The 12,513-nt window shown below is 35.7% G+C and overlaps 1 protein-coding gene across 1 annotated transcript in view; it reads right to left on the reverse strand.

Annotated features, from left to right (window-relative positions):
• Positions 1-12,513, reverse strand: part of LOC150103704 (cyclic GMP-AMP synthase-like receptor) — a 91,810-nt gene that overhangs the window by 15,867 nt on the left and 63,430 nt on the right. The window contains exon 6 of the mRNA XM_090397100.1: positions 1,342-1,473. Coding sequence (XP_090253226.1) covers positions 1,342-1,473 — 132 coding nt within the window. The remainder of the gene's footprint in view (positions 1-1,341; positions 1,474-12,513) is intronic.

The following is a 12,513-nucleotide window of genomic DNA, read 5'->3' on the forward strand; positions in this document are numbered from 1 at the left end:
TGTCTAATAATCTGCTTTAACTTAGCGATTTCAGAGTTTAAATTATTTTTAATATTGTCTTTAGTGGAAAAAACTTTCTTTGTCACTACTTTGATATTCTTGTTAGCATTCCTTTTCCTCTGCGTTTTTGATATCATTTTATAGCTCTATTAATCTACTACAATATCACAATAAAAATATGTTATAAAGACACTAAATACTCTAAAAACACAAAACTCTATTCTAATATACTATAAATACTTATTATCTAATGAAGAAACACAATAAAACAGGTAATAATATTTCAGATGCATAGAGAGCAACACTCCACACATAACATTTTATTATCTTAATTATCCGTTACGTATATATTCTGAAAGCAACAAATCTTATTCCTTTTACATTGTCACGATTTTTCAACCAAGCACATGTAATGATTTGTTGCGTCCTACCTTGTAGACAATGATACAATTTGAATTGACTATCATGAACATGTTAAGCAGCACTTCATTTTATTTCTTCATTCAATAGTCTCCATACTGTTTTTATAAATGATATAAATATTTATGGTGATTTTAGATGAGAATTTCATTGCTTACTAGTCTTAAGTGGTTTGAAAAGTTCCATGTTTGGTCTCCAAGACCACCCATAGTACCAAAGTATTATAGGTTTACAAACTTTTGTGGGTGCACAGTTGCATAAAAAATAAATCATATCCTTTTTAAAGCAATCCAGAAAATCAGAAGCCTAATGAGAATCCAATCAGAATATATGAACTTTCATGGATAAAAATAAAATATCAGAGATCACAAAGATCTTTTAGATTTGGCTTCAGAAAGCAAATTTTATTTGATAATGTTCCCAGCCTGGTTGGCTGAGTGGTTAGCATATCTGCTCTCCAGTCAAAAGGCTGAGGGTTCAAAGCCCACGGTGGGATTTGAATCATGTTTCATGTTTGTGATTGTCTGTGAAAATACTAGTAGTGATGGTTTTAATGCCCTCTACCACTACTACTAATACTAGTAGTAGTGGTAGAGGGCATTAATGTAGATGATGTGGTTTGCTCCAGTTGGTGAACTGAGAGGTGGAGAATTGTAGAGTAGGTGCCCTCCCTCGATGAATCTTTCGACTCCTTGGAGGTGTCATGTAATAATAATAATAAACTCTCACTACACAAATGCCAGATAAGCTACCAAACTGTGCTTATGGGGAAAAAAATCCCATAAGCACAATTCTTAGTGTACCTTGTATTTTACAAAAATTTACTCAATTACAATTGTTCATTGATAGATAAAAGAAGAAAAAGTGTGTCAGAACATTTTAATCTACAATATCTGCAAAGAGAAATGATAGTTTACTTACTTGCATGAAGCACGTATCCATTTTACTTTCATGCCAGTACTCTGGATTTTGATTTTCTTCAATGAGCCAAAAAGCAATAGTTTTGATATAGTATGATGGTACACATTTCCATCTTTCCTTTTCTTTCAAAAGCTAAATGGAAAGGAAGAAAGAAACTCTATAAAGAAGTAGGAGATAATAAAAGAAAAATTTTAAAAATCGGGTGTTAAGATCTTTTCATGCTAATTCAAATACTGTAAGTGCGAATTCTGCTGTGCATTATTAAATAAACTACCATATTTTCTGGTGTATAAGACGCACCCAAGAAATTTAATACAATTTTCTGGAAAAAACCTAAACTTTAAAGTATGATTAAAAAAAAAAAAGGATAAAATAATAGGTAGTTTTTAATAGTAAACTGAACTTTCAGAAACCTGCAAAACCCATGTTACTGTCATCTGACTCTTCTCTATCATCATTAATTTCATATAATATAGAAATAATTTTGTCTTCATATTCTTTTGGCATTTTTTGACTGATATTTGTTTTTGTACGCATACAAAGTCCACTGCGTTTCATGAAATGGTAACACCATGAAGCACTGCCTTTAAAATCTTCAATGTTATGCTTACAGGCTACTATGACTGCATGTGTACGAATCATTTTTGTTGAAATGGCAATGCCATTTTGCCGATTTTCTTGCACCCATTTCAAAACTTCGGTCTCTAGTTCTGGCCACTTTGCAATTTTTCCACGTTTCGCGTGCTTTTCTTTAAGCAAATTGTACAAAATCTCCTTCTGACCACGCCAAGTTCTAATCATTTTTTCTGTAGGCAGAGGTCCTAAATGTCTTTCAGCTTCCCTATTCCCGTGTTCTTCCGCATATTTTACAACCTGCAATTTGTAACTTGAAGTATATGAATGTCGCCTGTTTTTTTCCATCACTAAAATCTACGGGAAAATATCAAACTGAACACAAAATATCTCAACACGTCAACTCAATACTGATCGGTAAACATCGGTAACTGATTACTCGGATAAGATATTATGCAACTTGAATAGGGGCTCCCCGTTCTTAGCCAATGACGCGCTAGAAGTCACGTGAAGGTCAGCATCAATTTGATTGCACCATTAACTGCCTACAAAGATCTTGGAACATAAAAGGGAGTGCGTATGACTTTGAAAAGAGGAAACAATCTTTACCTTCATCATATAAGACGCACCCCATTTTTAAGATGAATTTTTAGGTAAAAAAGTGCGTCTTATACACCGGAAAATACAGTATATTTCATCAGTGCACCAAAAGCAGTGAAATATTTATTTCTGTTGTTTATCACTTAGCATTCTTTTTTAAATGCAATAACTTCTGCAGTAAAATTGAAATTTAAATAAATCAACAATGAATTTATAAAATCATTTCACATACGGAAATTTTGTATTATTATTTCTAGGCTATAGTGGTAATTTGATGCAAAAGCTATCATCTGGAATTTTCTCCATATCTACATTTTCACCACATCTCCTCTTTCCCTGTGCACTGGCACCACATTCCACTCACTCACCATTTTATTTTCCAACTTTGCACTGAAATAGTGACATACTATAGTCCCACATGTAGAACAAAAAGAGGCCTAGGCCCCAACAACATCTTGTACTATTCAACTAAACACTAGACCTGAGAATTCGAGAAATCATTCTCTGGTAAGTCATCTATGTTGCCAGTGTGCCCTGAATAGCATACAAAAAAAGTATCTTAAAATCACCTGAAAATATCTTCAGGACTGAGGTAAGGTAGTACATCCCTTGGCAACTCATAGCAAAGGTGGATCAAGTTCCCATCACTCCTTGTCTCAGTATCTCCAATAATGCAAAGCACATCTTCTTGAGGACATGTGTACTGCTATGCATTAAGGGAAGGACCACTACCCAGACCGGTTTCGACCTTTATTGAGGTCTCGTCAGTGGGAGGCAGACCCAGAGTGGTGATACTGAGCCAGAAGTAATCGAGAGGTCTTATTTACCTATACGAGTTAACAACCGGTGCACTAACTTATTATTAAATTACTCTGGATTTAGAGAAAGATGTTGGAAGTTTATTTTGCACTTGTTAGACTATAATAAATTTAGTTTAATCCTTTATCCAAGTGTAAGCAAACAAAGTTTGCACCAGAAAATATCTTCAGGACTGAGGTAAGGTGGTACAACCCTTGGCAACTCGCAGCAAAGGTGGATCTAGCTCCCATCACTCCTTGTCTCAGTATCTCCCATAATGCAAAGCACATCTCCTTGCAGACATGTGTACTGCTATGCATTAAGGGAAGGGCCACTACCCAGACCGGTTTCGACCTTTATTGAGGTCTCGTCAGTGGGAGGCAGACCCAGAGTAGTGAAACTAAGCCAGAAGTAATCGAGAGGTCATATTTCCCTATACGAGTTAACAACTGGTGTACCACCTTATTATTAAATTACTCTGGATTTAGAGAAAGATGTTGGAAGTTTATTTTGCACTTGGTTAGACTATAATAAATACTAAGACAAGGAGTGATGGGATCATGATCCACCTTTGCTGCAAGTTGCCAAGGGATGTACCACCTTACCTCAGTCCTGAAGATATTTTCAGGTGCAAACTTTGTTTGCTTACACTTGGATAAAGGATTAAACTAAATTTATTATAGTCCAACCAAGTGCAAAATAACCTTCCAACATCTTTCTCTAAATCCAGAGTAATTTAATAATAAGGTAGTACACCGGTTGTTAACTCATATAGGTAAATATGACCTCTCGATTACTTCTGGCTTGGTATCACCACTCTGGGTCTGCCTCCCACTGATGAGACCTCAATAAAGGTCGAAACCGGTCTGGGTAGTGGCCCTTCCCCTAATACATAGCAGTACACATGTCTGCAAGGAGATGTGCTTTGCATTATGGAAGATACTGATACAAGGAGTGATAGGAACTTGATCCACCTTTGCTGCAAGTTGTCAAGGGATGTACAACCTTACCTCAGTCCTGAAGATATTTTCAGGTGCAAGCTTTGTTTGCTTACACTTGGATAAAGGATTAAACTAAATTTATTATAACATTGAGTAACATGAGCCAAAGTTTCTATACTCTGAGAACTTACTCTTCAGTTCTTGTCATCACTTCTTCCCTGAGTTATACAAGCTAAAGTCAGCAGAGCATTGATTCTTGTCCTAATTAATCTATATATTTGAAACCAAGCAGGAAGAGAGCCTCATCCTTAATCCATTGATGCTGAAAAGGAACGAGCTTAGATTCTTGTAATGCAGCTCCATCAACTGAAAGATGTAACATTAAATCCCATCTCCTTTGTTCAGTCAAGGCAGTCATAGTCATGATTGGTGTCCTTCTATCAAAGCATCCATACAGAGGTATATCGATAATAATCCTTAATACATGAAATCCTAGAGGCAGAAAAACTTCTGAAGTGGAGGTAGAAAATTTCTGTTATTTAACTATTATATTTACGGCTATTTTGCCTGCTTCTGTTTAGGAGTTCCCCTTCAGGGGCACTCCTAAACAGAAGTAGGCAAAATAGCCGTAAATATAATAGTTTGTTAAGAGGAATAACATGGGAGTTTTCCCAGAAATAATATCCATATTTATTTAACGTTTGGCTAAGAATACATGCATATGCTACCACACACACAAAAAACAACATACAAGACAACAAAATGCATAAAAGAATACAAATAGTGTGAAATGACACTGTAGTCATCTTCTTCTTTAGTATTCTGCAATTGAGCAGGTTCTTCTTTTAGTAGCAGAAACTTTCCTTCCACTGTCTTCTGTTCTGAGCCTTCTCTTTCAAGGTTATGTACCTGTCTCCATTGAGCATGTTATCTAGCATTGTTTTCCTTACTCTTTCTCTGGGTTTTTTCCCATCTATTTTTCCTTTGATGGCATCTCTGATGATTCTATTCCCTCTCAGAATATGTCCGATCCAGTTCTTTTTATCCTCCTTAACAGACTTCTTTCTTCTTCTACTCTTTTTAAGATCACTTCATTAGTTTTCTGCAATTGAGCAGGTATTTTAGTTTATTAGTTTTCTTCATTAGTTTCATTAGTTTTCATAAAACTAATGAAATTCATAAACTTCATTAGTTTTCTGCAATTGAGCAAGTAGGACAGATATTTTATCTGTCCATTTGATTTTTTCCATTCTTCTTCTAATCCACATCTCAAAGCTTTCCAAAATCTTAATTTCTTCTTTCTTCAATGTCCAAGTTTCAGATGCATAGAGGGCAACACTCCACACATAACATTTTATTAGTCTTTACTTTAGGTTTCTATCCATTTTACTTCTGAATAAATTACATTTTCTATTAAAGGCATCTCTTCCCATTGCTATTCTTGCTTTTATGTCACTTTTAAATCTTCCATCACTGCTAATAACACTTCCTAGATATTTAAATGTCTTTACTTGAGTCAATTTTTCCCCATTTATTCTGATATCCATATTTGCCACTTTCCTTGCTATTTTCATTACCTTTGTTTTTCTGATGTTAATTTTCATTCCATAATTGATATAGGATTCCAGTAATCTGTTCAACAGATGTTGTAGTCCTGTTTCAGTGTTTGATAGTAATGCCTTGTCATCTGCATATCTTATTGCAAATATCTGTCTACCTCCAATCTTTATTCCTTCTTCCGAATTCTCCAGTGCTTCTTTTAGCATTGCTTCAGAATATATGTTAAACAAAATTGGTAACAGAGAACAGCCTTGTCTTACTACTCGCCCAATGATACCTGGTTCTGTTGTACCATATGTCTCTCACCATGGCAGTTTGTTCCCATATATAGTGAGATAATTAGCCTTCTGTCTTTCCAATCTATACCAATCTTTTCCATTACTTCCATCATCTTATCCCATTTTACATAGTCAAAAGCTTTCTCGAAATCTATATAACAGATGTTAACTTCTTTATTCACTTAATTTATGCTTAATCAAATAAGCATAAAATTAAAACTGAATATCTAAGTTCGACAACTAGTTAACAGCATCAGTAGAAACTTTTATAAAGTCAGTTAATGGTCCCATGATGTCTCTGTGAGGACAGTCAAATGTGATATGTCATATAGTTTGGTTATCCTCGAGACTGTTACAAGATGAGTTTGGTCTTATTCCCCAAGTAAATAAGGAAGCTCCGTACCTACCATGGTTGGTGTTAATCTTATTTAGGGAGGTCCATGTTTTTCGAGGTAGGTCGAACCCTCATGGACTGTTTGGGTTAAAGACAGTCTGCCAGATTACTGGGGCTTTGGCAGTCCATTCCGCCTTCCATGTGATTGCTGTAACATAGCCCTCAGTGACAAGTTGTTGTGCTGTTATAATAGGCCGGTGTCTTGACTTAAGCTTCTGTGATGTAAAGCTGTCAATATCAGTGTGTGTGTAGGAAGCAGTGGGTTCTGGCATATTTTGTTATATTTGCGAATAAGGTTGTCTTGGCGTCGTGGTTGTGGCAGTTGTATGTGGCTCAGAACTGGTAGCCAATATGCTGTAGTCTTTATTGTTCCAGAAATGATGCGCATTGTCTGATTCAACATAGTATCAATTAATTTAACGTGTGCACTGTTCAGCCAGACAGCTGAGCAGTATTCAGCAGGTGAGTAGACGAGGCCCAGAGCAGATGTCCTTAATATGGGATCACAAGCCCCCCAGGTTCCGGCAAGTTTATGCAGTATGTTATTTCTAGTTCTGAGTTTGGCAGCAATATTGGAGAGATGTCTATTAAAGGAGAGGGTTCTGTCCAAGGTTATGCCCAGATACTTTGGATTAAAATTGTGAGGTAGTATGTTTTTATTTAGTGGCACTCTTAAGATGTCTCATGCCATGCTATTGTTCAAATGGAAACAGCATGTTTTAGTCTTGGTAGTTTACAGAAGTTCTAGTGTTGGAATGTGATGCACAAATCATCAGCATATGCGAATTTTCTAGACGACGTCCTTGGAAGGTCAGAAATATACAAATTGAAAAGAAGAGGGGCCAGAACTGACCTTGTGGGAGTCCAATGTAAAGTGTTCTTGGCTTGCTCATATCATCATCTAGAGCTCTCTGTATTGTTCTATTAGATAGAATAGTGTTGATCAGATGGTCATTTTTTTACATTTCAGTATTTTAAGGAGCTTGTAGATCATGCTGTTCCTTCATATGGTGTCATATGCAGCTGTCAAGTCTATAAAGACTGCACCAGTTTTAAGGCATTTTTCAAAACCAGATTCTATATGAGCCGTTAAGGCCAAAACTTGATCATCACAGTTGCGCTGGGGCCTGAAACCAGCCAGCCTGTTCATGAGGAAGAGTGTCAATAATAATAGTACTAATTCTATTGTAAATAAGTCTTTCTAGTAACTTAAGACAGACACTGAGCAGTGCTATAGGTCTATAACTTTCAGGTTTATCAGTGGGCTTTGCAGGTTTGAGGATGGCTATTATCTTTGATTTTTTAAATTCTCCTGGTAATCCACCACTCTGTAGAATATTAGAAAAGAATTTTGTCAGCCATTCCACTGTATTTGGTCCAGAGTTTTTTAAAAACTCAGGATGATTATTATCAAATCCAGGTGCTTTACCAGTTTTCACTCCCTGGAGTGCAGTGAGAAGTTCTTCTTTGATGAATGGATTCGAAAATTTCTGCGATCTGGATAGACATAATCTAAGCGGTAACTATCGCAATGAGGGAATTCCAAGACCTACATGGTTTACAGTGGAATGGAAAAATGCTAGTGAACATTGTGAGGAAGAATAACCATGAACAGACTACTGAGCAAACTGCTACATTAATCCTGGATAATACTGAGAGAGAGAAACTTTACCTAGGACTAACCTAGAGTATAGTCTAGGAAGAAGGAAATAATTCAGAATGAAGAGCCTCTGTTGATGTTTTAAGTGTAGCTTTATGGAGAGAAGAAAGAAAAGATTCTAGAGTGGATGGGAAAAAGGAATTGCCTGTTGGAGAGAAGAAAACACCAAGGTATTGCCATGTAGGAAAAAACTCAAAGTTCTCAACCTTCAATTTCTTCTACCTGAGGGGACAAGAGAAAGCACTTGACTTAGTTACAGTGAGGTTTAAGCCTCACATTTGAAAGAAGTAAACTGCTTGATCGAGGTATTCCTGCAAGCCTTCTCTAGTAGAGGTTATGAGTATAAGGTCATCAGCAAATGCCATAACATTAACATGAGTTTTTTTTATATATTTTTTAGTTTTTTTTTTTTTTTTTATGTGCTAAGACAGTAGCCAATATGGCTTGGAAGAGAGTGAAGAAACTCATCAATGACACAATTGAAGAAAATAGGACAGAGAGTGGGTCTCCTTTGTGTACATCCCTAAGTGCAGGAATGGATGCTGATATGGAGCCCAGGTGATAGTAAGGGAATTTACAGATAAATCTCTGATATGTAGGTATAAAATCTTCTGGACATCATACAACAGACAGAGCTGAAAAGGATAGCTTGAAGGGAGACACTGTCTGGGGAGAGGCTGAAGTTGGCACTGGGATTCATAGAGAGGAGAGGAAAGAATGAAGATATTCGCAACACAGCCATCCACAGGAATGAATGCTCTCTGCCTAAAATTATGTTGAATGTATGACTGCAGACATTTAGCTAATACTTTATAAAGAGACATAAGAGAACAGGAGCAACTGTAATTGGACAGTAGTCAGAAGATACAGATGCACTTTCCTTCTTTGGAATGAATATACTGTTCTTGACCAGTAAAGTTATAATGGTAGACATTTGGTAAACAGAAGCAGGTCAATTAAATCTTGCAAGATAGGCAGAGGAATCTGTTGAAGCTCTGCAGCAGTCAAGCCATTTGGTCCAGTAGCTGATGAAGTAGTTGGAAGTGAAGACTTTATTTCATCAAAAGAAGATGGATGTTAAAGTTCTGCTTATGGAATGGACCTTGAAACAGAAGGAAGTACTAAACCAGGTAGGTAAGGTGGTGGAGTGGAAAAGACATTCTTCCAAAAGTGGACAAACTCCTTGTGCATTTCACTTTTAGGAGGAAGAGATGCTCCATCTAGTATTGTTCTTGCACAAATGCTTCTATTCTTTTTATATAATGCCTGCATTGGGGCAAAAAGATGCTTTCTCTCTTTCTACCTGGATTGAATAGATGATTGGGAAAGACTGTACTGTACTGTACTAATTGGGAAAGAGAACATTGCCTGAAAAATTTGGTTTCCAAATAATGATTCAGCTTTGCTGTAATAGATACTTCATTGAGTGACAATCTAATAATGTTCTTTAAAACTCTATGACTATAATGAGGGAGAGAAGGCTGATCCCAAGACTTTGTAAGGCATACTTAAAGAGCTGGAATTGTACTGCCCCCTCCTCTCTTACAGGAGTATTTCTTGCTCTTGTGGGATCTTCTAATATAAACATTCTGCAGTCACATTACTAGTTCTCTGTAGGATAGTAATTTATGATGCGACATGATTGCAGCTATGTACTTCACTGCAATGAATCTCCATTCTTTTGCTTACAGTACCCTTATACAGGTCCCACTAATGATCTTGTTTTCCCATCATCCATTGCTCTGCATATTAACTTGCCTAATTCTGCTTGATCAAGCATCTCTTGTAGCATATAAATTTCAGTTGTATCTCTCTTCTCTGCTTGCTGCTAAGTTCTGCAAACCAAATTCCCTCAATGCTTGTTATCAATATTCTACAGTCCTGATATTATCATAGTTACTTGTTTCTATTTCCAAGTCTTCTAGATTCAAGAAACCCAATCTGTGTACCATAAGTCCATGGGCAGCCTAACAAAGGCTTTATACAATGGAATTGTAACATTTATGAATTAAATACACCTATCATTTTCTACACAAAAATTTACTTCTCACTGCTACTTGTAATACCAGAGATGGTGATTGTCCTTGTCCCAACTTTCCAGTGTCCATCTGGTAAATATTCCAACAAGTTGTAAACTTCAAGTATATCATCTCTCCAACTCTAATCTACCAAACCAATTCCATGTCCTCAATCTATCCAAAGAAGCAATGTTTGTTTCACAATTGTACAATGCATATTTTCTTGTTTCCAACCACTTGCTCACACACAGCACTGGACATGTCAAGCACTTGGAACCACTTGGGTATAGATAATATCAAACAAAAATGATATCAGGGCACAATGTTATGAGGATAGACTACAAGTGAAGTAATTACAAGTATATAGTTAATCCTGGGCATTACAATCTTTAGATTCTCCAATTTTCATTTGTTTTTTAGAACTGAATAGTTAGTGGGATGATTATGAGGTTATGAGGCTAGACTAGGGCATACAAACCACAGTTTTATGGATAGAAGAGGAAGGGATGATATCATTGAGACATTTAAACTTCTGAAAGGTATTTAGGGGATTGAAACTCAGGATATTTTTCATATTTAAGCAATGGTATGAGAGACTGTGTTGTCTAAAAGGGGGCCCTCCAGCAATGAGTCATGACTTCATAGAAGTCGTGAATAATAATAACACTGCAGTTATCTTATGATGACTTAACCAGTTTAGCAAAGAAGTCTCTAAAACTTTCTGTCTGCTATTACTCCTTAGTCTCTTGTTTGTTGACTACTTAGATAAAATTTCTATTAATATCATGCTCAGCGCACAATATCATTAGTCCACAATACACTATTATTATTGCATGGGCACCTCCATGGATTCCTAAGGCTCATCCCAGGAGACCCAAAGTATCAACACATCTATCATACGTCTCCTTGTAACTATTAACAGACAAAGCCCTTACAACTGATTCCCATTCCATTCATTCACCACTCTCCAAGAAAAAATCTTGTGCTCATACCCTTACTAACCATACTCTTACCCAACTTCCAGGGATGACCACTTCATTTGTTCCCTCTAGCTAAGTGCTGAAACATTTCCTTTGGATCAATCTTATAAAATCCTTTAAGTAACTTAAATATTTCTATCATCATCTTCTTCTTTCAAGATATAGACTAAAAGCCTGTTTCAGCATCCTAAGGACTATATTTTCATTCTCTTTCTAGGTCTTCCTGTGTCTCTTTTTCCTTTTGGTTTATATATTGTTGCTTCTTTTGGTAGCTTTCCCTCCATTTGTAGATCTCTCCAATTCATTTGGTGTTCTTTTATTTTATCATTTATTGCTTGTATTTGTAATTTCTTCCTGATTTCATCATTTTGTATTATATCCATTCTTGTACATCCTTTAACTGCTCTAATTTATTTCATTTTAGCGGCTTGTATTCTACTTTCATCTTTCTTTCTCCTTATGCAATTTTCCGATCCATAAAGTATTGTTGGTACTACCATGACTTTATAAAATTTTAATTGCTTCCTTCCTTGTTTTGCCTTTTCTTACCGCTGACTGCTTGAAAATGGTTATGAGGTTATTTGGTATATCTATATCAAATATTATGTTACATCCTAAATATTGAAAATGTGCTACTTGTTCTAGAGTTTGGTTTTCAATTACTATTTTTGTTTGAATGGGATATTTACTCCCGAATAGCATAGTTTTAGTTTTCTTTAATGAGATTCATAAATTGTATTCACTAATTAATTGCTGTAGATGGTGAACAGATCTCATTAGATCATCTTCTAATTTTTGTATAATTACTTGATCATCTGCAAAAAGTATTGTGTTTACTCTTGTATGCTGATTGATGTTTATTCCCATTTTTTTAATGATGAGAAATCTCTCAATTTGTTTCCATTTTGATTTAAATGTTGTTCTCCATATCTGCCTACAACCTGTGGTATACTTTGGTTCCCTACTCTAGCATTAAAGTTTCCTGCAATTATTAAATAATCATTTTTATTAGTGTTTCATCAGCTTTTCTAAGTCATAAAATATTTCACTTTCTATTTTTCCTTCCTCTGGAGCATATATTCTTATTGTTAGGTAACCTCTTTCAAATTTCAGTCTCACAGCTGCTATTATTTTGTTAATAAAAGTGTAGCTCTTAATTCTGATCGTCCAATTTTGATCTATCATTATAGCTACACTACAGCTTGCTCTTTTATTCTGTTCTACCCCACTATATATCATTACATAATCTGTCATGTTGACAGTTAATTTTAATTTTTTCTTAGTTTTAGTTAGTTAGTTAGTACTGCTATATTTATCTTTTTTTTTCTTTTAATTGTTTATCGAGTTCTGTTTCTTTCCTAGTAAAGCCC

This window comes from Typopeltis vanoorti, chromosome 8 (assembly GCF_054136105.1).
Source record: "Typopeltis vanoorti isolate ZY-2024b chromosome 8, IOZ_Tvanoo_1.0, whole genome shotgun sequence".
Lineage (NCBI taxonomy): Eukaryota > Metazoa > Arthropoda > Arachnida > Uropygi > Thelyphonidae > Typopeltis > Typopeltis vanoorti.